This window comes from Scyliorhinus torazame, chromosome 15 (assembly GCF_047496885.1).
Source record: "Scyliorhinus torazame isolate Kashiwa2021f chromosome 15, sScyTor2.1, whole genome shotgun sequence".
Taxonomy (NCBI): Eukaryota; Metazoa; Chordata; class Chondrichthyes; order Carcharhiniformes; family Scyliorhinidae; genus Scyliorhinus; species Scyliorhinus torazame.
The window spans coordinates 89,594,386-89,618,290 of NC_092721.1; the positions used below are offsets into that span (position 1 = coordinate 89,594,386).

The window sequence follows — 23,905 nt, forward strand, 5'->3', positions numbered from 1 at the left end:
GCACTCCAATCCTGGTATACCCGTACCACTGCATTCTCCCATCTGCTACTCCGCACCTTTTTAGCCCATCTCAGGACCTCTTCTCTATCCTTAAGGCGGTAAAATCACACGATTATCGCCCTGGGTGGTTCTCCCGCTTTTGGTCTTCTCGCCGGAATCCGATTTGCCCACTCCACCTCCAAGGGGCCCGTAGGGGCCTCAGCACCCATCAGTGAGCTCAGCATCGTACTTGCGTACGCTCCACAGTCCACTCCTTCCACACCCTCAGGGAGACCCAGTATCCGAAGGTTCTTCCTTCGCGCTCCATTTTCTAGGGCTTCGATCCTTTCAGTACACTTTTTATGAAGTGCCTCGTGCGTCTGTGTCTTAACCGCCAGGCCCAGGATCTCGTCCTCAATATCTGTCACCTTCTGCTCCACCACGCGGAGCTCTGTCTCCTGGGTCTTTAATGTCTCCTTGAGCCCCTCAATTGCCTGTAGCAACGGGGTCAGCACCTTCCTCTTCAGCAGCTCCATGCACCGTCTCACAATTTCATCCTGCTCAGGCCCCCATGTCGCCTGCGCTTTCTCCGCCGCCATCTTGTACTTCTCTCTTTCTGACCCTTTGGTCGACGATTCCTCGCGCTGCAGCCGCCGCCGCCGGTTTTTTCCTCCTTCGTTTGGGGGGGACTCCCTTCTCACACACCCCACACCGGGTTGCGTCGTCGAAAAATTCCCCGTTGGGGCTCTTAAAGGAGCCCGAAGGTCCGTCGGAGCTGGAGCCGCCGAAGCGTGCGGCTAGCTAGGCATCACCGCAACCGGAAGTCCCTTCAGTGGCCTTGATGAGGTCTTTTCACAGTTGTTCCCTCTGCTGCTAGAATTCACCTTTGATACAGGCCCTCAGGTCAGCTTGCAGCTTTAAGCTTGCCCTTCCCCCGCCTGCATGCTGGAAGAGGCCCTGTTTATCCTGCAGTTGCAGCCAAATCTTTTACTGTTTCTGCCGTGTCTGGCAACCCAGAGACATACCCTTCCTGGGGGACACTGTCGGGGGAATATTGCAGCCTTGTTCCCACACCGGGAAATGTCAAACAAATGCCGTGGGGGCCCTGTAACGAGCCCAAAAGTCCGTTCCAAGCAGGAGCTGGCGAATATGCGACCTAGCTCTGCATAGCCGCACCCGGAAGTCGAAAGAGAATTTTTATTAATTAGCGGTGAGCAAGAAGATGGGAGAGGGAAAATTAAACAAGAATGAGAGGCATTGAAGAGATAAGAGGGCAGCAAGAATGTAATGGCACAGATGCTTTTACAGAAATAACATCAGGGGAGGTGTAGGCATAGTGGCATTGTCGCTGGACTAGTCATCCAGAGACCCAGGATAATGATCTGGGGACCTGGATTCGAATCCGTGGTGAAATTTAAATGCAATAAAATATAATGATGACCATGGGCGAAATTCTCCGGAAACGGCACGATGTCCGCCGACTGGCGCCCAAAACGGCGCAAATCAGGCGGGCATCGCGCCGCCCCAAAGTTGCGGAATGCTCCGCATTTTTGGGGGCCGAGCCCCAACATTGAGGGGCTAGGTCAGCGCCGGACGAATTTCCGCCCCGCCAGCTGGCGGAAAAGGCCTTTGGTGCCCCGCCAGCTGGCGCGGAAATGACATCTCCGGGCGGCGCATGCGCGGGAGCGTCAGCTGACGGCATTCCCGCGCATGCACATTGGAGGGAGTCTCTTCTGCCTCCGCCATGGTGGAGACCGTGGCGGAGGCGGAAGGGAAAGAGTGCCCCCACGGCACAAGCCCGCCCGCGGATCGGTGGGCCCCGATCACGGGCCAGGCCACCGTGGGGGCACCCCCTGGGGCCAGATCACCCCGCGCCCCCCCCCCCAGGACACCGGAGCCCGCTCGCGCCGCCTTGTCCCGCTGGTAAGGTAGGTGGTTTAATTTACGCCGGCGGGACAGGCATTTTAGCGGCGGGACTTCGGCCCATCCGGGCCGGAGAATCGAGTGGGGGGGCCCGCCAACCGGCGTGCCACGATTCCCGCCCCCGCCGAATATCCGGTGCCGGAGACTTCGGCAACCAGCAGGGGCAGGATTCACGCCAGCACCCGGCGATTCTCCGACCATCTCGCCCAACGAAACCATTGTTGTAAAAACCCGCCTGGTTCACTAATTTCCTTTAAGGAAGGAAATCTGCGATCTTGGGCCTTGACTGGCCTACAACCGCTCCAAAAACACAGCATCTGAGGGACAACTGCAAACCTATCTGACGTCTGGGGGTTTAAAGTTGGGAGAGTTGTCTCACAGACTAGTCAAGCAACAGCCTGACATAGTCATACACATAGAATCATACCTTACAGATAACGTCCCAGACACCACTATCACCATTACCGCGTACCATCCACCAGCAGCTGATGAATCAGTACTCCTCCATGTTGAACACTATTTGGAGGAAGCACTGAGGATGGCAAGAGCTCAGAATATACTCTGGACAGGGGACTTCAATGTCCATATACCCCACTCTACCATTACCACCAAGCTCAGGGATCAACCCTGGTTCATTGAAGAGTGCAGGAGCAACATCGGGTATACTTAAAAATGAGATATCAGCCTGGTGAAGTTACAACACAGGACTACTTGTGTGCCAGGCAGCATAAGCAGCAGGTAATAGACAGAGCTAAGTGATTTCACAATGAACGCATCAGATCTAAGCTCCGCAGTCCTGCCATATCCAGCCGTGAATGGTGGTGAACATTTAAACAACTCACTGGTGGAGGAGGCTCCACAAATATCTCCATCCTCAATGATGGAGGAGCCCAGCATATCTGTGCGAAATCTTCAGCCAGAAGTACCGAGTGGATGATCCATCTCAGTCTCCTCCTGAGGTCCCCAGCATCACAGACGTCAGCCTTCAGCCAATACCATTCCCTCCACGTGATATCGAGAAATGGCTGAAGGCATTGGGTACTGCAAAGGCTATGGGCTCTGACAATATTCTGGCAATAGTACTGAAGACTTGTGCTCCAGAACCTGCCAGGCCCCTAGCCAAGCTGTTCCAGAATAGCTCCAACACCGACAATGTGGAAAATTGCCAGGTGTGTCCTGTACACAAGAACAGGACAACTTCAACCCAGCCAATTACCACCCGATTAGTCTACTCTCCATCATCAACAAAGTGATGCAAGAAGTCATCAACAGTGCGATCAAGCGGCACTTACTCAGCAATAACCTGCTCACGGACACTCAGTTTGAGTTCTGCCAGGGTCACTCAGCTCATGACCTCATTACAGCCTATTTGAAACATGGACAAAAGTGCTGAATGCCAGAGGTGAGGTGAAAGTGACTGCCCTTGACATCAAGGCAGCATTTGGCCGAGTATCAAGGAGCCATAACTAAACTGGAGTCAATGGAATCAGAAGTTTTGTAAGGGCCACGAAGAATCCAGCACGAGTTTTAAGGATACAAAGTAATAACATTTATTTACTCTAACAATATATACATAACAGTAGTAGTAACTTCCTTTGCTACCTTCTCCTTCCTGCTGGTTCCTGAACTGGCCAGCTTATTTATACTAGGAGTTTCTCCGCCCCCCTCATTGGGGAAGTTCATACTCCCACAGGATTGTGGGATAGTCATTAGTCCCCAGCCAATCGTAAGTAGGCAGGTTATAACATCCCTCCCCCCCAAAGTCCAAGGAATCCACCGAAGACCCTGGCGAAGGAAGGCGTCGGACTCGTTTGGCCGCAGGCCGGACGCCATTTGCACGTGGCGCTGGATCAGGTGGCGTGTAACGGGACGGAGACCGGCGCTTCCATGATGAACGGCGCGGTTGTACATCCACGGCCCGTGGACCCGAGGATTCCCCCTCTGATGCATCCTGTGTCTCCATCTTGGAGTCAGAGTCTGCTGCCTCCGTCATGTCAGCGTCTCTATCTCCATTTGGTCCCGTAATGACCTGCGCAGGCTTCGAGTGAGGCACCAATGGAAGATTTTGAGGACTACCTTCCCTTGTCTCTGGTCTTTGCGGCTGTTGAAATGAGCTCCGGGGGCGGGGAATCTTTTGAGGGGATGATCTTCTGGACCGGACGTGGTCTACATGTTTTCGCTGGAGACGACCCTGGGCTTGCACTTGGTACGATATAGGGCCCGTTTGGCGAAAGATTACACCAGGAACCCATTGGGCACCACCAGCAAAATTCCGCACGAATACTGGGTCACCGGGCGCAAACTGCCGAATCGGACGATGCCGAGACAATCCCTGTCCCTGCCGTTCTTGTGTGCGGCGTACTTTTGCGCCAATGTCCGGGAAAACCATACTAAGGCGGGTGCGGAGTCTCCGGCCCATTAGGAGTTCTGCGGGAGCTACCCCAGTCACTGCATGGGGGGTGGTCCTGTACGTAAACAAAAAGCGAGCCAGTCTCGTGTCCATTGATCCGGAAGACTGCTTCTTTAGGCCTCTTTTGAATGTCTGCACTGCACGCTCTGCTAACCCATTTGAAGCCGGGTGGTAAGGGGCAGTGCGGATATGGCGGATGCCGTTCATCTTTGTAAACCTAGCAAACTCCTCACTCGTGAATGGAGTGCCATTATCCGTGACCAGCACCTCGGGGAGGCCATGCGTACTAAACGATAAACGCATCTTTTCAATTGTTGCGCAGGACGTTGTCCCCTGCATCTTATGCACCTCCAGCCATTTGGACTGGGCGTCAATTAGTAGAAGGAACATGGATCCCTGAAAAGGGCCTGCGAAATCTGCCTGCAAGCGTGCCCAAGGCCGCCCTGGCCATTCCCAGTGATGTAGGGGCACGGCCGGCGGAAGCTTCTGATGCTCCTGGCAAATGGAGCAGTTTTGGGCCACCTTCTCAATGTCGGTGTCGAGGCCTGGCCACCAGACATAACTCCGGGCCAACATTTTCATTTTGGTCACGCCCGGATGCCCATTGTGCAAGTCTGATAATATCAGCTCCTGGCCTTTTTCCGGGACAATCACACGCGTCCCCCACAAGAGGATGCCGGCTTCCACGCTGAACTCTGACAGCTTGGAGGAAAATGCCCTAAACTCGCCTGGGAGCTGTCTATGCTGCCCACCATACAGGACTATGTGCCGAACCTTTGACAGGACTGGCTCCGTCTGGGTCCACTCACGGATCTGTGATGCCGTGACAGGCAAGGTGTCCATAAAATTTAGGGTTGCAACCACCTCACCGGTCGTGGGGGTCGACATGGGGCCGGTCGATAAAGGCAATCGGCTCAGTGCGTCGGCATTTGCTATCTGCGTACCTGGTTTGTGCTCCAGAGAATACTCATATGCAGCAAGCAACAAAGCCCAGCGCTGGATCCGTGCAGAAGCAATGGGCGGTATTGGCTTATCCTCTCTGAAGAGTCCCAGCAGGGGCTTATGATCAGTCACGATAGTGAAATGGCGGCCGTACACATACTGGTGGAAGCGTTTCACCGCGAAAACCACTGCCAGGCCCTCCTTCTCGATCTGCGCGTACATTTTCTCCACAGCAGTCAATGTGCGGGAGGCGAAAGCTATCGGTCGCTCGGCCCCGTTCGCCATCTTGTGGGACAGGACGGCCCCAATACCATACGGGGATGCATCACATGTGACGAGCAAAGGCTTTCCCGGATCATAGTGGGTTAGTAACCCAGACGACGACAATTGTTGCTTTACCCGCCGGAAAGCGGTTTCTTGCGGCTGACCCCAAACCCAGGTGTGATTTTTCTTTAGCAGCAGGTGTAAGGGGGCCAGCGTAGTTGCCAGATTGGGGAGGAACTTCCCTTAATAGTTTACGAGACCGAGAAAAGAACGAAGATGCGAAGTGTCAGTCGGGGTGGGGGCATGTTGAATTGCACGCACCTTCTCTGCGACGTGGTGCAGACCCTCGCGGTCCACCCGATAACCTAGGTAGACTACTTCTTGTGCCTGAAATACGCACTTTGTGCGACGTAAACGGACTCCAGCCTCCGAAAGGCGTCTAAGGACAGCCTCCAGATTTTCCAAATGCTCTTGCTCCGACGTCCCTGTAATCAACACGTCATCTAGGTAGACAGCCACACGTGGTAAACCTCTCAAAATGCCCTCCATAACACGTTGAAAAATTGCGCAGGCAGAGGATACTCCAAAGGGCAACCGTGTATATTCATACAGGCCCCGGTGTGTGTTAATTGTTACATATGGTCGGGAGGCAGGGTCCAGCTCCAACTGCAGGTAAGCGTGACTCATATCTAATTTTGTGAATGAGAGTCCACCTGCAAGTTTCGCGTAGAGATCCTCTATGCGAGGCATTGGATATCGGTCGAGTCGGGAAACTGTATTCACTGTAAGTTTATAGTCGCCACACAAGCGAACTGTGGCATCTGGCTTCATTACTGGTACAATTGGTGCTGCCCAGTCAGCAAAACGGACGGGCCTGATAATACCCAAACTCTCCAAACGAGTGAGCTCCCCTTCTACCTTCTCGAGCAAGGCGTAAGGCACTGGGCACGCCCGGAAATAGCGCGGCATGGCTCCTGGTTCAACTTGGATACGGGCTACGGCCCCTTTTATTTTCCCCAAACCAGGCTGGAATACCTCTGGGTATCGTCCTAGCACCTCAGTCAACCCTCCAGAAACTGTTTGGAGGATGTGCTGCCATTGCAACCGCAAATGGCACAACCAGTCCCGACCCAACAGGCTGGGCCCATGGCCACGCACTACGATAAGTGGGAAACGCCCCTCCTGGCGTCCATAGACAACAGGGGTTATTGTAGTTCCTGCAATGTCCAGTGGTTCCCCCGTGTAGGTGGCCAACCTGGCCTGTGTGTCAGTTAATGTAAGGGTCTGTATACCCTGCTTGATGCGGTCAAATGTCCTCTGGGCGATCACGGAGACCGCTGCGCCAGTATCCAACTCCATCTCCAGCGGGTGGCCATTGACCCGTACTGTCACCTTAATGGGGGCCACACGGGGAGCTGCCACACAATGCAGCTGCAGGCAGTCGTCCCCCGTCTCCACGTCCTCAGGAGTGGTCGCCGCAGGTTCATCCACATGGAAGGTACGGCCTCTGGGCTGGTCCCAGTTACGGCCCCTGGGCTGGTCCCAGTTTCGGTTGGAACGACGGCGCCTCTGGCGTCCCCAGGACCGGCGTCCGCGAAGGGGTCGGCGCCTACAAGTCTGACACGGACATGGCTCCTCATCCATTGGCTCTGGAGAAGGCTCCCTTCGGGGAGGAGTGTCCGATGGCCACTGGCGTCGGTCCGGACGTTGCCTCGCCCAAGGTACCGCAGGAGTGCGGGGGGACATTTTTGGGCGGAAAGGGTTGCGCCCCAAGGCATGCACTTCCATTCCCTGTAGCTCCTGTACTCCTCGCTCTGCGCTCTCTCGGGACAAGACTATTTGTATTGCCTGTTGAAAAGTCAATGTTGGCTCCGCTAACAACTTTCTCTGGGCATTGTTAATACCGCAAACCAAACGGTCGCGTAACATTTCTGACAAGGTCTCACCATAGTCACAGTATTCCGCAATCCCGCGTAGCCTGGATAAAAAATCGGCAAGGGATTCTCCAGGGGTCCTCTCAGCGGTATTAAACCGGTAACGCTGGACTATCGTGGACGGGGTTGGGTTAAAGTGTTGCCCCACTATATTCACAAGTTCGTCAAACGTTTTGGTGTCCGGCGCAGCTGGGTACGTAAGGCTCCTAATCACCCCAAACGTATGCGGGCCGCAGGCGGTGAGCAATATGACCACCTGGCGCTCGTTTTCAGTGATATTGTTTGCCGGAAATAGTAACGCATCCGTTGTGTGTACTGGTTCCAGCTTTCCAGCGCAGCATCAAAAACATCCAAACGTCCGTACAGAGGCATGGTATAATAGAAAACAACTTCCAACCAGTATCCAACAAAAATCCAGGGAGGTGGCTTCAGCAGTGTAGACAGCTATTCACTTTTACCTTCGTCGCCAGTTTTGTAAGGGCCACGAAGAATCCAGCACGAGTTTTAAGGATACAAAGTAATAACATTTATTTACTCTAACAATATATACAAAACAGTAGTAGTAACTTCCCTTGCTACCTTCTCCTTCCTGCTGGTTCCTGAACTGGCCAGCTTATTTATACTAGGAGTTTCTCCGCCCCCCTCATTGGGGAAGTTCATACTCCCACAGGATTGTGGGATAGTCATTAGTCCCCAGCCAATCGTAAGTAGGCAGGTTATAACAAGAAGGAAAACTCCCCACTGGTTAGAGTCATACCTGGCACAAAGGAAGATGGTTGTGGGGTTGGAGGTCAATCATCTCAGCTCCAGAACATCACTGCAGGAGTTCCTCAGGGTAGTGTCCTAAGCCCAACCATCTGCAACTGCTTCATCAATGATCTCCCTTCCATCATAAGGTCAGAAGTGTGGATGTTTGCGAATGTCTGCACAATGCTCAGCACCATTCATGACTCCACAGATAATGAAGCAGTCCATGTCCAAATGCAGCAAGACCTGGACATTATCCAAGCTTGGGCTGACAAGTGGCAAGTTATATTCGAGCCACAGAAGTAACAGACAATGACCATCTCCTACAAGAGAGGATCTAACCATTGCCCCTTGAAATTCAATGGCATTAACATCGCTGAATCCCTTACAATCAATATCCTGGGGCTTTGACAAAGGGTCATCTGGACTCGAAACATTAGCTCTTTTCTCTCCCTACAGATGCTGCCAGACCTGCTGAGATTTTCCAGCATTTTCTCTTTGGTTCCTGGAGTTACCCTTGATCTGAAACTGAACTGGACTAGCCATATTAATACTGTGGCTACCAGAGCAGATCAAAGGCTACAGCAAGTAACTGACCTCCTGACCCCTCAAAGCCTGTCCACCATCTACAAGGCACAAGTGTGTTGGAATACTCTCCACTTGCCTGGATGAGTGCAGCTCCAACAACACTCAAGATGCTCGACACCATCCAGGACAAAGCAGCCCACTTGATTGCTCCCTTTTCTACAAAAATTCAAACCCTCCACCGCTGACAAACAGTGACAGCCGTGTGTACCATCGACAAGATGCACTGCAGTAACTCACCAAGGTTCCTTATACAACACCAAACCCACGACCACCACCATCTAGAAGGACAAGAGCAGCAGGTACCTGGGAACCCCACAACCTCGAAGTTCCCCTCCAAGTCACTCACCACCTTGACTTGGAAATATATTGGCGTTCCTTCACTGTCACTGTGACAAAATGCTGGACCTCCCTAACAGCACTGTGAGTGTACCTACACCACCGGAACTGCAGTGGTTCAAGAAGGCAACTCACCACCACCTTCTGAAGGGCAGCTAGGGATGGGAAATAAACGCTGACTTAACCAATGATGTCCACATCCCGTAAATGAATTTTAAAAAGGCTTTACAACACTCCATAGAATAAATGGCACAAAAACAACTCACTTCGTCGGAAAAGTCATGTATTTTTGCTCCACTTCAACATCCTCCCATCTATCATTGTAAACCTCTACTCCCTTCTCCTTCATATGATTGTTCCTCGCAGATAGAGGTGCCATTTTGTCCGCCAACCCTGATCATCTCCCTCTTCCCTTTCAGGCCCCCCTCCAGGTTGTGACCACCCCCTCTCTTGCCTACCCTGGGGAGGGCCCTGGGAACTCCCCTCAACAACTTATACCTGTCAAAGCCCCCCCTGGGCCCGACTCCTGGCAGTGCCAGTCTGGGACCTGGGAACCTTGGCACTGCCAGCCTGGCACCCTGGTTGTGCCTGTCACACTTGGCAGTGCCACCTGGGCACCCTGGCACCGAGCCATGGTGCCAGGCTGACAGTGCCATGGTGTCCAGGCCAGAGGGGGTGCCAGGATATCACCCTGCCCTGTCCCAGACCACTTGGGGTTCTTCAATGGCCTGGGTGACCCTCTCATTTGTCATTATGACAGGTCCATGTTTTTGTGGACCAGTACTAAAGTGCGCCCTGGCGAGGTCCCTCAGGCGCAGTTGGTGAGACCAGGGTGCCAGGTGAATCGGAGTCTAGGTATTTAAATGAGAAATTGTGCTCATTTACATATTCAGATCTGTATCTCGCCCAGCTAGGGTGAGATTCAAATCACGCTGGGCGGAGCGAGTCGGGTGACTTGGGGCATGCGCACAATTCACCCGTTGCGCACGGATCCACATTGAGCGCAAAGAGGTAACTGAATCTCGCTCCCTGTGTGCTGATGAGTTCCACATTCTCACCACTCTTTGGGTCAAGGGGTTTCTTGTGAATTTCCTATTCAAATGAAATGAAAATCGCTTATTGTCACAAGTAGGCTTCAAATGAAGGTACTGTGAAAAGCCCCTAGCCGCCACATTCTGGCGCCTGTTTGGGGAGGCTGGTACGGGAATTGAACCCACGCTGCTGGCCTGCCTTGGTCTGCTTTAAAATCCAGCTATTGGATTTCTTGGTGATTGACTTATATTGATGGCCTCCAGTTATGCTCTTCTTCACAAGTGAAAACATTCTCTCTGTACCCCTGTACCAAACCTTTCATAGTTTTAAAGACAGCTAGGTCACCCTTTAGCCCTCCTTTTATCGAGAGAAAAGAGAGCCAGCCTGTCAATCCTTTCCTGGTATCTATACTCACTCATTCCTGGTATTATCCTTGCAAATCCTCTCTGCACCCTCTTCAGTGCCTCTATATCCTTTTAATATGATAACAGTAACCTAGCCAAAGTTTAGCAACTTACCTAGTTTTCAATTATAGATTATTTTAAAATGCATCGACAGAATCCATCTGGAAGTGGCGGAGGAGGGCAGCTGGGGTAGATTAGGGGCTATCCTCTTTGAGTTTCATTGAGTCTATTCAATACATTTCCTTTTCAATTTTAAATGCACTTTTCTCATGACTCTCATCATTCAATGTCACAACTACATGTTCCATCTCTCCGATAAATACTGAATTAAATTAATTTTTTCCTATTTTTGCCATCTCTCTATCATTAACTGTGGTACAAACCTGTCTATCCCTTAATGATCCTATTCCCATCCTAGTCTTCCCTTTGTTTTAATTGATGTGCCTGTAAAATATTTTGCCTTTTTAAGTTTCTTGATAATTTAATTTCATAGTCTTCCTTGTCTTCTTAAGTTTTTTGACTTCTCTCTTAATTTCTTCGCATTCTGTCTATCATGCATTTTTTTACTGTTTATGTACTCTTTCTTAACCCTCAATTGGTATCTTTGTAGCCATCTGAGATGGCCACTTCCCGATTACAAAATGGACACTTTGCAAAGATTGCAGGGAAAATGGACAATGCTGAGAAAACAAGCAGGTTCAGAGCTTGTCTGTATATTGGAGCCGCAGCTCCCAGACAAGACCAAAACTGTAGGCCCATTAGCATACTAATGGCCCATCTCCGGGAACAAAAGAGTAACATTTGAGTAACCGATACTAAGGCAGACACCTCGGCGCCAGAGGAGACCGAAAACAAAGCAGGCCAACGGCCACCTAGGACACGCCCAGCCATCAGGGCACCCATCCCTTTATTGGATGAGATCAATATGAATGATCAAGAAACGGCCCAATTGATTGGGGCCAAGTTCAAGGCCCGCCCAAAAGAGCGCGAAGCCCCTTTGGGTATAAGAAGGAGCCCCCAAGAGAAAATCGTTCTCCTGGACCCGGCTCTCACCGAGGAGAGACCTGTCCACCAGCTGCACCAGAAGCAAGTCAGTCCAAGGTCAACGCTCGCTACCAGACAGACGACCTTAGCTGTTCCCCTTTACCAGTTCGACCCCAGCAGCCTCAGAACCGAACAACGGCCATTGTTCCTCTGACTGAGTGGGCGTCCGAAGCTAAGTACAGGCTTTAGCAGTAGTGATAGTTTAGTCTGTAGAGTTTCGTGCATGAGGATATTCAATTGTGTGTGTAAATAAATAAGCATTGACTTTGAACTAACTAACTGGTGTATCAAGTCTTTGATCAGTATTCGGTTTTGAACCTTGTGGCGGTATCGAAAGATACCTGGCGACTCTAGAGCAAACGTAATTAGAATTAAGGAAGGTGACCATATTGACCGCCATATCCAGAGCCAACCAAAGAGAGCAACACCTTATGTCTTTATTCATCCTTAAAGTATTAATAGTGTTTAATTTGTTCTTTAATTTAGCAGAATGTATTTTTCCTACATTCTGTTTTACGGAAATCTTAAGGGCAATTGATAAATCAGGGCCGGAATTCTCCAGTTGTTGGGATTCACTTTTCCCGCTCGCAGCGCACCCCCGCCCACGGGTTTCCCAGCATCATGGGGTGGCTTCAATGGGAAATCTCATTGACAAGTGGTGGGAGTCGAGAATCCCGACGCCAGCGAGCGGCTCGCAACTGAGAAACAGGCAGCTGGGGGACCTGAGAATCCAGCCCAGATCTGGCAAGGATAAAGTTTGATGCTGGTTGCAATGGTAAATTTGGTCAGGAACATCTAGAACTGCAAATTATTTAAAATCAGCTTTGACAACGGCATGCAAGTGATATTCTTTCACCTATGCCAATTGGTAGCCTGCCAATTTCCTGAAGGGTAAATGCAAGTAAAATACATTCGTACAGATGAGTGCTAATGTGATCAGCACAGAAATTAACCTGGCACAGCCACTGACCCAAATAAATGGTTTAATTTTTCAAGTAACTCAGGCTACTTTTTAAAAGGAAGTACTGATTGCACAGCTCCACTCTAAAACTGATATATTTGACAAGAAGTAACCATAGTAACAATAACATCATATTCTTTTTCAGTTAATCATTATTCTGAAGCCAATCAATATCCTTGAGCTAACACAATCATGCACCTATACACCTTTCAAATGTAACTTAGAGTGAGCCTCAATGACGTTGATTAAAATTCTGACCTATTTTTAAATAGCTCATTCTCAAAACAAAACACAGCTCGATTGTCTAAATTGTTAGTAGCAGCTGTATGGTCCATGTGATCTTCAAATCCTTGCTGATCACACGGGGATCTGTCATGCTATCACTGATTGAGAGGTGCTAAAACTGGTCTAGTTTTCGTATTGCTTTTCTACATTCATTCTCACCCTTAACGTTTTCTCAATGTTAAAAGATTAGCATTAGTGAGCAGGATCAAAAATAAACTTCTTACTTGGTTTTGCAGTTTATTTGGAAGGAACAGCATAGCTCCATCAAATGCCCTGACTCTACCTAACAGGTCACTGTGGCTGAACAGCAGTGCCATCCGTAAACGTTTTGATTCAATGTCAGGCATGAAGGTCACTTGGTACTGGTTTAGGCACCATTTTGGGGGTGATCTGAAGGCAAAAAGATTTGTGACGATCTTCACTGGCATCCCGCTGGAACCTACAAAGATCCAATATTGAACAATTCAGCAAATTCAGGAGAAACTTCACATTTCATTGGAAAATATCGCACAGTGGGTTACATCCTGTATGCTACAAACGTATGCAATGGTTTTGATTCAATGGAGCACATGGTCAATCAAATTACTAAAGAAAGTCAGGTTCCACAGAATCAATCACAGCCAGTACTGGAGGCAGCGGGACGAAAGATTAGCCCCGTTGGCTGTTGTGCCAGTTCCCTAGCTCCATCCCACCTCTGGGTTATTTTTGTAAAGATGGAATCGGGTTGACAGGGTTTCCTGCCCGCACGCAGTGGATAGTTGATCAGGCTCATTAAGAACCTAATTGAGGCCAATTAAAGGAGACTGAAAGGAATTTGCCAGTCTGCCTCCAGCAGGTGTCCAGTTTAGGTTCCGGGAGGCCAGCATCTGGTGCAGATGGGTTAGGATTCCAGACAGGCCCAGAGGTCTTTTCTGTGGCCTCAGTGTAGAAGCAACCACAGGTCATCCTGTTGAAGGGCTTCCCCTGAGACCAACCCCCAGTATCCCCACCCCCATAATGGTACCTGCCTGCTGAATCTATTCTTTTATCTAAGATTTGATAAGGTCGGAGGCTGGGATTTTCCATCCCATGTCATGATCTTCCTGTCCCACTGAAAGTCATTGGGCTTTTGGCTGGCCCACTTCATCCCCCACGGCAGGTCCCAGTGAGGCCAAAAATCCAAGCTCAAGAGTGGGCATATCCATGTTGAAATGCCCTGTCATTTACTTAGCTTCCATTATAGCCTGTTGCTCAACTTAAGCTGGAAGGCCTCTGATTGATCCTACAGCCTTGAGAGCCTTCTCTCCATCCTTAATTGGACAAACAGCTGCCTTTGTGCCATTTAATGTGGGCTCCCTACTGAAAATCCCAATGAAGTCTCCTCCTACGGAGCATCTGGAATCCATAAACAGTCTTGACATCTGTTTCTGGCCTTGGAGGGAAAATACAGCCCAATATCTTCAAAGAATAATTATTGCAAATACTTTAATGGATATCTTGAACTTCTGAACCAGCAGTTACTTAGTTTTCTCTGAAATTACAAATGACCACACATTAGCCTTAATATTTTCTAGCTCTCGAAGGCACAACGGTTACGCATGGCTCTTTCTGTCCCAGACAATAGATCTAGCCAAGATTATTAATCTATTAAATAAAGTAGACTTTATCAGCTTCAACCCAGTTTACATGAGGTCAGTCTCCTCTACAACTTACCATTACTTTGATGAGCTAACTGAACTCTAATCACCTCTAGGGGGCATAAGTAGAACACCAGGGTTGTGCTTCACAGAAGAAGTATTTTTTCCATTCCATATTGATGTGTAAGAGTCAAAATAAATGCATACATCTATTATACTTCAATGATATCCAGACCACATCTTACCCTTGGTTCCAGCAACATGTTGGATGGAGTGTGGAGGACATTGTCCTCAGCATCTTCTCATCTCCTAAAGCCTGGGCACATTGGATATTTATTCAAAGAGGGCAAAACGCAGCAAATGAGATAAATCTACATGAAAATTCCTATCATTCTCTTCCCCCAGTCAATAGGGATCTTTGTGTAAACCAACCGATCAACCTCACCTTTATGATATCTGATATTGCAATTTTCTAATAATAGTAAAAGCTGCCAACATATACCAACAGGTTAGAGTATTGTATGCTGCTTTGGAATTATTGCTGCCTTGTAAAATTCATGGGCGTCACAAACCATGCTGGTGGTACCTGCGAGGGGATCCCAACTTGAAACACTAGGTTGTGGGGGTGTATAGTTTTGTCTTTGGAATGGTGTGAGGGGTCACGTGACCCAGTAAGAATATTACTAGGGGGCATAGGTTTAAGATGCGAGGGGCAAGGTTTAGAGGAGATGTACAAGGCAAGTATTTTACACAGAGGGTCGTGGGTGCCTGGAACTCGCTGACCGAGGAGGTGGTGGAAGCAGGGACAATAGTGACATTTAAGGGGCATCTTGACAAATATATGAATAGGATGGGAATAGAGGGATACGGACCCAGGAAGTGTAGAAGATTTTAGTTTAGACGGGCAGCATGGTCGGCACAGGCTTGGAGGACCGAAGGGCCTTGTCCTGTGCTGTACTTTTCTTTGTTTTTTGTTCTTTGTTCTAATAACCAGCCAAGTTGTCATAATACAATTATTAAAGATTATTTATTAAATTATGGAAAAGACAAATATTCACAAATAGGAATACAAAACTCTGTCATTTAAATATATGGATCACTAAATACACACACAGTTTCTGTAGAACGTACCCCTTGTTCCAAAATATATCTCTGATCCCTGAACTCCTTAAGACTTCCCCTTTCCCAAAACTACATCCAAATTAAGTAAATCTATAAATCCAATCCAGTTTATAGTAACCACACAATACAGGGCTAATAATCCAAGTTTGGGAAATGTCGTTCCTGGTCCAGTGAAGATATGTAAACTGCCTTTACGAAGGTTTCTACACGGCCTTGGCTCTAAGACTTAGCTGCGGAACTAGCCTCCTGGGAGTTGTAGACTGGTCTCTCAGGTTGTTCGATGTAAACAGTACTATCTGCATCTGAGGGTGCTGGCAATTATAGAATGACGAATCTGTGTATTTGGCTTCTGCCAATCTCTAATTCCTTGACTCTAGAAATTACCATGTGTATACTCCCACTGATCCTCTCAGTCGTCTAGTAAGCTGTTTCTACTAATCGTGCCATTTAAACCTGATTCTGTCAAGATGCCTGCTAATCCCGTTACTGAGAAAGTTACATGTCATAATGCCTTTAAAATGCTGGCTACTGCTGTCGCTAGGTTGTCATTTTCCCCTTTTTCACCCCATTAACTGACACAACACCTCCCCACCCACCTGCTGGCAGCAAACAAATACTTGAATGGACACAGAAAGAGCCTCCATCTTACATAAATTCCTTCTTCTGACCCTCTAACAGTGAGGGTCTCCAGTTGTAAGAACTCCCCCAACCACGCCGACACCTTTGGCGATGCCGCTGACCTCCATCCCAGTAGGATTCGCCAGCGGGCAATCAGAGAGGTGATGGCCTCAACATCTGTCCCCCTCCCCTCCTGTAGCTCCAGCAGCTCCAAAACACAGAATATTGCTACCAATGGGCATGGCGCCATCCTCACCCCCATAATCTGACAGGATCTTGAAAATCAATGCTCAGAATCCTCCTAATTTCGGACAAGACCAAAACATATGAGCATGATTCGCAGGCCCCCTTGTGCATCACTCGCATTTGTCCTCAACCTCAGGAAAGTACCCACTCATGCAAACCCAAGTCATATGGGCTCTCTGCATCATCCTATCTCCTCCACTGGCACCTTCTCCATTTCCAACAGCCACCCATAAATATCCGCAATCTTCCCTTCCCCAGCCCATCCTGAGTTAACAACCTATCCAGTAGATTACTATTTGGAAGCTGAGGGAACAAAGGGATCTCCTGCACTTTATGTACCTAAATTCACTCCCCCTCGGCAGCTGGAACTTCCCATGCAACTCCTTCAGTCTCGTGAACCTCTCCTCCATAAACAGATCTCTTGCCCACTCTACCCCTTCCCTATGCCAGCTCCTCGCTACAAGTGAACCACCAGTCTATCCCTGCTGGCATGCACCAATCATTCCCACATATTGGGACCAGTACCGACATATCCCCTACTCCAAAGTGCCGCCTCAGCTGGTTCCATATCTTGAGGGATGGCACCATGACCGGGCTGCTGGTATACCTACCCAGGGAGAACAAAAGGAGGCCATCCCAGGGTTCTTAAGCATACCCCCACACAGGCGACCTCCTCCACCTGACACATTCTGATCCCCCCTATACCGACCACCGTCTCACCTTCTCCACAGTTGCAGCCCAATATTTTATAGCAGGTTTGGGAGCACCAGCAACCCCCCCCCCAACATGCCGTCCTCTGCAAAAAAATCTGTCCGGATCCTGGGTGGCTTACCTTCCCTTACAAATGCCAAGATTATTTTATCCACCTCCAAAGGATCGCCTTAGAAAGAAATATCAGAAGGGACTGAAAAACAAATTAAAATCTCGGGAGAATGTTCATCTTTACGGTCTGCACCCTCCCCACCAAGGATGGTGACAGGACATCCCACCACTTCAATCCTCTTTTACCCCCTCTACCAAAATGGCCAAATTCCACTTATGCATCGTGGCCCAGTTATGGGCCACCTGAATTGCGAGATACCAAAACCCTATTTTGGCCAGCTTAAATTGCAAACCTCCCAAATCAGCACTCCCCCCACCACCCCGGGCGTTCATCGGGAATACCTCAGTCTTACCCAGAACAGACGCCAAACCTCCTTAATAGGTCCATTATTTTCCCCATGCACTCCAGCAGAGTGGAAACATATAACAACAGACCATCTGCATACAATGACACCTTATGGTCTCTACCTAGCCTTTCAGTGTCCTTCCACTCTCTTGACACCCGGAACGCATTAGACAAAGGCTGACAAAGGCTCAATAGCCAGCGCAAACATCAGCAGGGACAGCGGCCATCTCTGTCTCATGCATCTATGCAGCCTAAAATATCCCAAACTCATTGTGTTCATCCTCATGAAAGAGAAAATGATGGAAAATCTCAGCAGGTCTGGCAGCATCTGTAGGGAGAGAAAAGAGCTAACGTTTCGAGTCCGATGACTCTTTGTCAGCATCTTTTCTCTCCCTACAGATGCTGCCAGACCTGCTGAATTTTCCAACATTTTCTCTTTCGTTTCAGATTCCAGCATCCGCAGTAATTTGCTTTTAGCCAGTGTTCATCCTCACGCTTGCCGTAGGGGCGGCATACAGCAAATGCACTCACGAAATGATGCTTGCCCAAACCCAAACCGCCCCAGGATTTCAAACTGGTACCTCCTTGCTATCCAGTCAAAAGCCTACTCTGCGTCCCTTGATATAACTTCCAGCGCTTTATCCCTAGATGGAGTCATTACCACATTCAGCAGTCTCCTGATGTTGCTTGATTAACAAATCCAGTCTGATCCTAAGAGACCACCTCTGTCACACACCCCTCCAACTGCATCAGCACCTTAGCCAACAGCTTTACATCAGTATTTAACAGGGAGATGGGCCTATAAGACCCACAATCCACTGGATCCTTATCCTGCTTTGGGATAAAAGAGATTGATGCCTCTGTAAGCGTGGCCGGCAGCTGCCCTCCGCCAGCGAGTCATTAGACATCCCTAGAAGATAGGATGCCAACGCTGCTGAAAACTGTTTATAAAATTCTACCAGCTAGCCATCCGGCCCTGGTGCCTTCCCTGACAATGCATTGGGACGGCACGGTAGCACAGTGGTTAGCACAACTGCTTCACAGCTCCAGGGTCCTATGTTCGATTCCCGGCTTGGGTCACTGTCTGTGCTGAGTTTGTACGTTCTCCCGTGTCTGCGTGGGTTTCCTCCGGGTGTTCCGGTTTCCTCCCACAGTCCAAAGATGTGGCAGTTAGGTGGACGGGCCTCGCTAAATTGCCCTTAGTGCCCCCCCCAAAAAGGTTAGGTGGGGTTGCTGGGTTACGGGAATAGGGTGGAGGTGTGGGCTTGGGTGGGGTGCTCTTTCCAAGGGCCGGTGCAGACTCAATGGACTGAATGGCCTCCTTCTGCACTGTAAATTCTATGATTACAAATACCCAACCTACTCCTGCAATCCCAAAGGCGCCTCCAATATTTGTCCCTTCCCTCTCTCCACCACCGGGAATACCAACCCATCTAAGAAACGCCCCATCTTGCATCCTCCACTGGGGCTCAGATCCATCCATCCCCCGATAGAAGGCCTTGAATGCCTCATTCATTTTCTCCAGATTCACCAACCCTCCTCCCCCATCGCTCACCTGTGCAATCTCCCATGTGGTTGCCGGTTACCTCAATGGGCTAGCAGTCGGCTGGCCTTCACCCCATAAAACACTCCCATTGAGTGATGAAGCTGACCCGTCACCTTCCCTGTCATCATTAGGTCAAACCCCCTGTAGTTTTTTCCGTTCTGCTAACAACTCCCTCGTCAGGGCCACCGAGTACTGTCAGTCCACCAACCTCTGCCTCTCTGCCCTCTCCTCTTTGTCCCTATGGGCTTTGTAGGATATAACCTCCTACGGACCACTGCCTTCAAAGCCTCCAAAAACGTGGAAGGTGAGGCCTCCCTGTTTTGGTTGAAATCCACATAGTCCTTTATCACCGAGTGCACCTTCTTGCAGAACCTCTTGTCAGCCAGGAGCGCTGAATGAAATCTTCATGCAGGTCTCTGGGCTCATCCCGTTTCAAACCTCATGTCCAGATAATGTGGCAAGTGGTCCGAAATCACTATGGCTGCGTATTCCATCCCCAGAATTCCTGGGAGTATTGACTTCCCCAACACAAAGTCTATTCAGGAGTATGCCCGATGTCCATGGTAGAAGAAGGAAAACTCCCTCTCTCCCAGATGCCTAAACTTCCACAGATCCAGCCTCCCAATCTGGTCCATAAATACCCCCAGCTCCTTGCCATATCCGACCTGGCCACTGACTTGGGGCTCGACCTACCCATCCTGGGATCGCCCCCTCCCATTATCAACTGATGTGAATCCAAGTCCAGGATGGACGCCAATGTCTTCTTAACACAGTCTGCATTGTCCCAATTGGGAGCATAGACACTCACTATAACAACCGGCACCCCTGCCAAGACCCCACTCACTATAATGAACCTTCCTCCCGGGTCCTGCCCCTCACAGGCCACCACAAAAAACACCCTTTTACTAAAGAGGATCACAACTACCCATGACTAGGGGTCAAACCCCAAGAGGAACGTCTGCCCCATCCATCCCATTCTTAGCCACGTCTGGTCCATCACCCGCAAGTGCATCTCCTGAAGAAGACCACATCTGCCTTTAAACCTTTTAAATGCGTGAACACCTGAAACTGTTTATCCGGACCATTCAATTGCTGCACGTTCCATGTCACTACTTTACTGGAGGTTTCTGAACCCCCCCCCCTCTATTAAGGTCTGCCATCCCCACCTAACTCAAAATTCTCCCGGCCTCCAAGCTTCTCTCTTTCCGGGTCCACCCAAAATGGCCACCACCTCCATCCTCTCCTGCACCCAACCACAAAGTCACCTGTATCACCAGCACATTCCTCTACACCCACTCCCCCCGTCCTATGAGGAGCGGTTGAATAAACTCGGTTTGTTCTCACTGGAACGACGGAGGTTTTTAAAAATATATATATTTATTAAAGTTTTTTAACACAATTTTTCTCCCTTACAAACAATAACCACCCCCGTAACAAAACAAAACGAGAAATTGCGCAGAGCAAGATGTATACATGGCAAAATGATATATTTACACAGCTTTGTACACTGGCCCTCACCCATACGTGCCAGTTTCCCTAACCCTTCATGTTATCTCTTGCTCATCCACCCTCCCAGGCAGTCCCCCCTCTCCCCCCCCCCCCCTCCCAGGACGGCCCCCCCCCGCAAGGTTGCTGCTGCTACTGACCGACCTTCCTCTAACGCTCCGCGAGATAGTCTATGAACGGTTGCCACCGCCTGTAAAACCCCTGCGCAGACCCTCTCAAGGCGAACTTTATCCTCTCCAACTTTATGACCCCAGCCATATCATTTATCCAGGCCTCCAGGCTGGGGGGCTTCGCCTCCTTCCACATTAGCAAGATCCTTTGCCGGGCTACTAGGGACGCAAAGGCCAGAATGCCGGCCTCTTTCGCCTCCTGCACTCCCGGTTCATCCACTACTACAAATATTGCTAGCCCCCAGCTTGGCTTGACCCGGACTTTCACCACCTGAGATATTGCTCCCGCCACTCCTCTCCAGAACCCCTCCAGTGCCGGGCATGACCAAAACATATGGACATGGTTCGCCGGGCTCCCTGAGCACCTTCCACATCTGTCCTCTACCCCAAAGAACCTACTCAACCTCGCACCCGTCAAGTGCGCTCTGGGGACCACCTTAAATTGTATCAGGCTGAGCCTGGCACACGAGGAGGAGGAATTAACCCTACCTAGGGCATCAGCCCACAGACCTTCCTCGATCTCCTCCCCCAGCTCCTCCTCCCATTTACCCTTCAACTCTTCTACCAGCGCTTCCCCCTCTTCTTTCAACTCCTGGTGTATTTCCGACACCTTGCCCTCCCCGACCCATACACCCGAGATCACCCTATCTTGAACTTCTCGTGCCGGGAGCAACGGGAATTCCCTCACCTGTCGCCTCACAAAAGCCCTCACCTGCATATATCTAAAGGCATTTCCCGGGGGTAACTCGAACTTCTCCTCCAGTGCCCCTAGGCTCGCAAACGTCCCGTCGATGAACAGGTCCCCCATTCTTCCAATCCCCGCCCAATGCCAGCTCTGGAACCCCCCGTCCATCTTCCCCGGGACAAACCAGTGGTTACCCCTGATCGGGGACCACACCGATGCTCCCATTGCACCCCGGTGCCGTCTCCACTGGCCCCAGATCCTTAGCGTTGCGGCCACCACCGGGCTCGTGGTATACTTTGTCGGCGAGAGCGGCAGTGGTGCCGTCACCAGCGCCCCCAGGCTCGTTCCTTTACAGGACGCCATCTCCATCCTCTTCCATGCCGCCCCCTCTCCCTCCATAACCCACTTGCGGATAAGGAACGACGGAGGTTGAGGAGCGACCTGATAGAGGTCTACAAAATTATGAGGGGCATAGACAGAGTGGATAGTCAGAGGCTTTTCCCCAGGGTAGAGGGGTCAATTACTAGGGGGCATAGGTTTAAGGTGCGAGGGGCAAGGTTTAGAGTAGATGTACGAGGCAAGTTTTTTTACACAAAGGGTAGTGGGTGCCTGGAACTCGCTGCCGGAGGAGGTGGTGGAAGCAGGGACGATAGTGACATTTAAGGGGCATCTTGACAAATACATGAATAGGATGGGAATAGAGAGATACGGACCCAGGAAGTGTAGAAGATTGTAGTTTAGTCAGGCAGCATGGTCAGCACGGGCTTGGAGGGCCAAAGGGCCTGTTCCTGTGCTGTACATTTCTTTGCTCTTTGTTCTTTGTACCCCCGAGCACCACCCCTCCACCCAACCCCGCTCCAACCTCCCCACTCTACCCAAATGCCCGCCCTCCCACACTGCATTTGTTTACTGCCATCTATGCCAGCATGGCACCTCCCACCTGGAGATCTACACAAGGAACCCCACCCAAGCCAGCCCTCCCCTATTCCGCTTCCCCATCTTCATCCTTCGGAAAGCTACGACCCATGCCCCCCACCACCCGCCAGAACCATCTCCACCAGAGAAAGAAACCCAAAACTCGGAACCATCCCATTGACCAACATGTGCAAAGAACGTAACACTTACAAAACTTGTACGTAAATATCAAGACAAAAAAGTTCCCACCATTAGCCCGCCCCCAAACCATGCTCCTTGACAAAGTCAAGTCACCTCCTCCGACGTCATAAAATAATGTTCTTTGCTCTTGAAAGTCACCCAGAGTTTGGCCTCGTACAACACCCCAAACCAGACCTTGCTCTGAAAGACCGTTGCCTTGGCCTCCACCCGCCAATTGGTCAGGTCGGACCCAATGTCCTGCTCAATCCGGATCTGATTCGCCTCCCAGGTATAGTCTTGCATTGACTTCCCCCCACTTCAGAATCCTCTCCTTCTCCTGAAACAATTACCCCTCGCAGTGGCTCCCCAGCTCTCGACCTCTTTCGCAGCGACTGGTGGGCCCGATCTACCTCAGGGGCCTTATCGAAGACCCCCTCCTCGACCAGTTCAGGAACATCCTTGACACCTAGTTCATGGCACTCGTTCCTCCACGCACTTCGGCAGTCCTACGATCCTTAGATTCTGCCACCTGAACCGATTCTTCTGGTCATCCACCTTTGCCTTCAATACCTTGCAGGTGTCTCTCAACATCGCCACCTCAGCCCCCAACATAATGATCCGATCACTATGATCCGACACCACCCTTTCCAGCTCTCGGATTGCCGCACCTTGCATCTCTAAACGCTTCTCCACCCTTTCCAAAGTCCTGAAAAGAAGGGCTACTGCTCCCTCAATTGCCTTGGACCAGTCCTCTTGCATCTCTTTCCGATGGTGCCGAAATTCCCCCTTGATAAATTCCATCAACTGCTCCACAGGCAGTGGGGTAGGCAATGACGACGCTCACAACTCCACCATTCTTTCAGTTGCTGCATCACACGGATCCTCACACGAGTGCCAAATTGGGCTGCACGGTGGATCGATCGCGAGTCACGCAACTCACTCCGCCTGGCTCAATCTGGATCACATCCTCGCAGGGTGTGATCCAGGTCAGCATATTTAAATTAGCTATTAGGCTCATTCCCCACGGCGTCGGTCGCATGTGGTCTCATCCGTCGGGAACTCGGCATGGCGGTTGCGGACTCAGTCCAGCGCGGCCAGTCAGGTGAGGGCCGATTCGCAGGCAGGGGGACATTATTAGGGGCTGGGGGCACTGGGATAGGGTGGTCAGGGCGCGCAAGCCGGCCAAAGGAGGAGCACTATTTTGCGGGATGGGTCCGCGAACGGCCTCCGCCATGTAGCATGGCGCGGGTTCTGCAGACCACGGCTGTGCACATGCGCGGCCAC

At 50.4% G+C, this 23,905-nt stretch overlaps 1 protein-coding gene across 2 annotated transcripts in view; it reads right to left on the minus strand.

Moving 5' to 3' along the window:
• LOC140391675 (piwi-like protein 4) overlaps window positions 1–23,905 on the minus strand; it is a 171,096-nt gene that overhangs the window by 113,791 nt on the left and 33,400 nt on the right. For both annotated transcript variants that reach the window (XM_072476410.1, XM_072476409.1), the window contains exon 5: window positions 13,074–13,288. In XM_072476410.1, coding sequence (XP_072332511.1) covers window positions 13,074–13,288 — 215 coding nt within the window. The remainder of the gene's footprint in view (window positions 1–13,073; window positions 13,289–23,905) is intronic.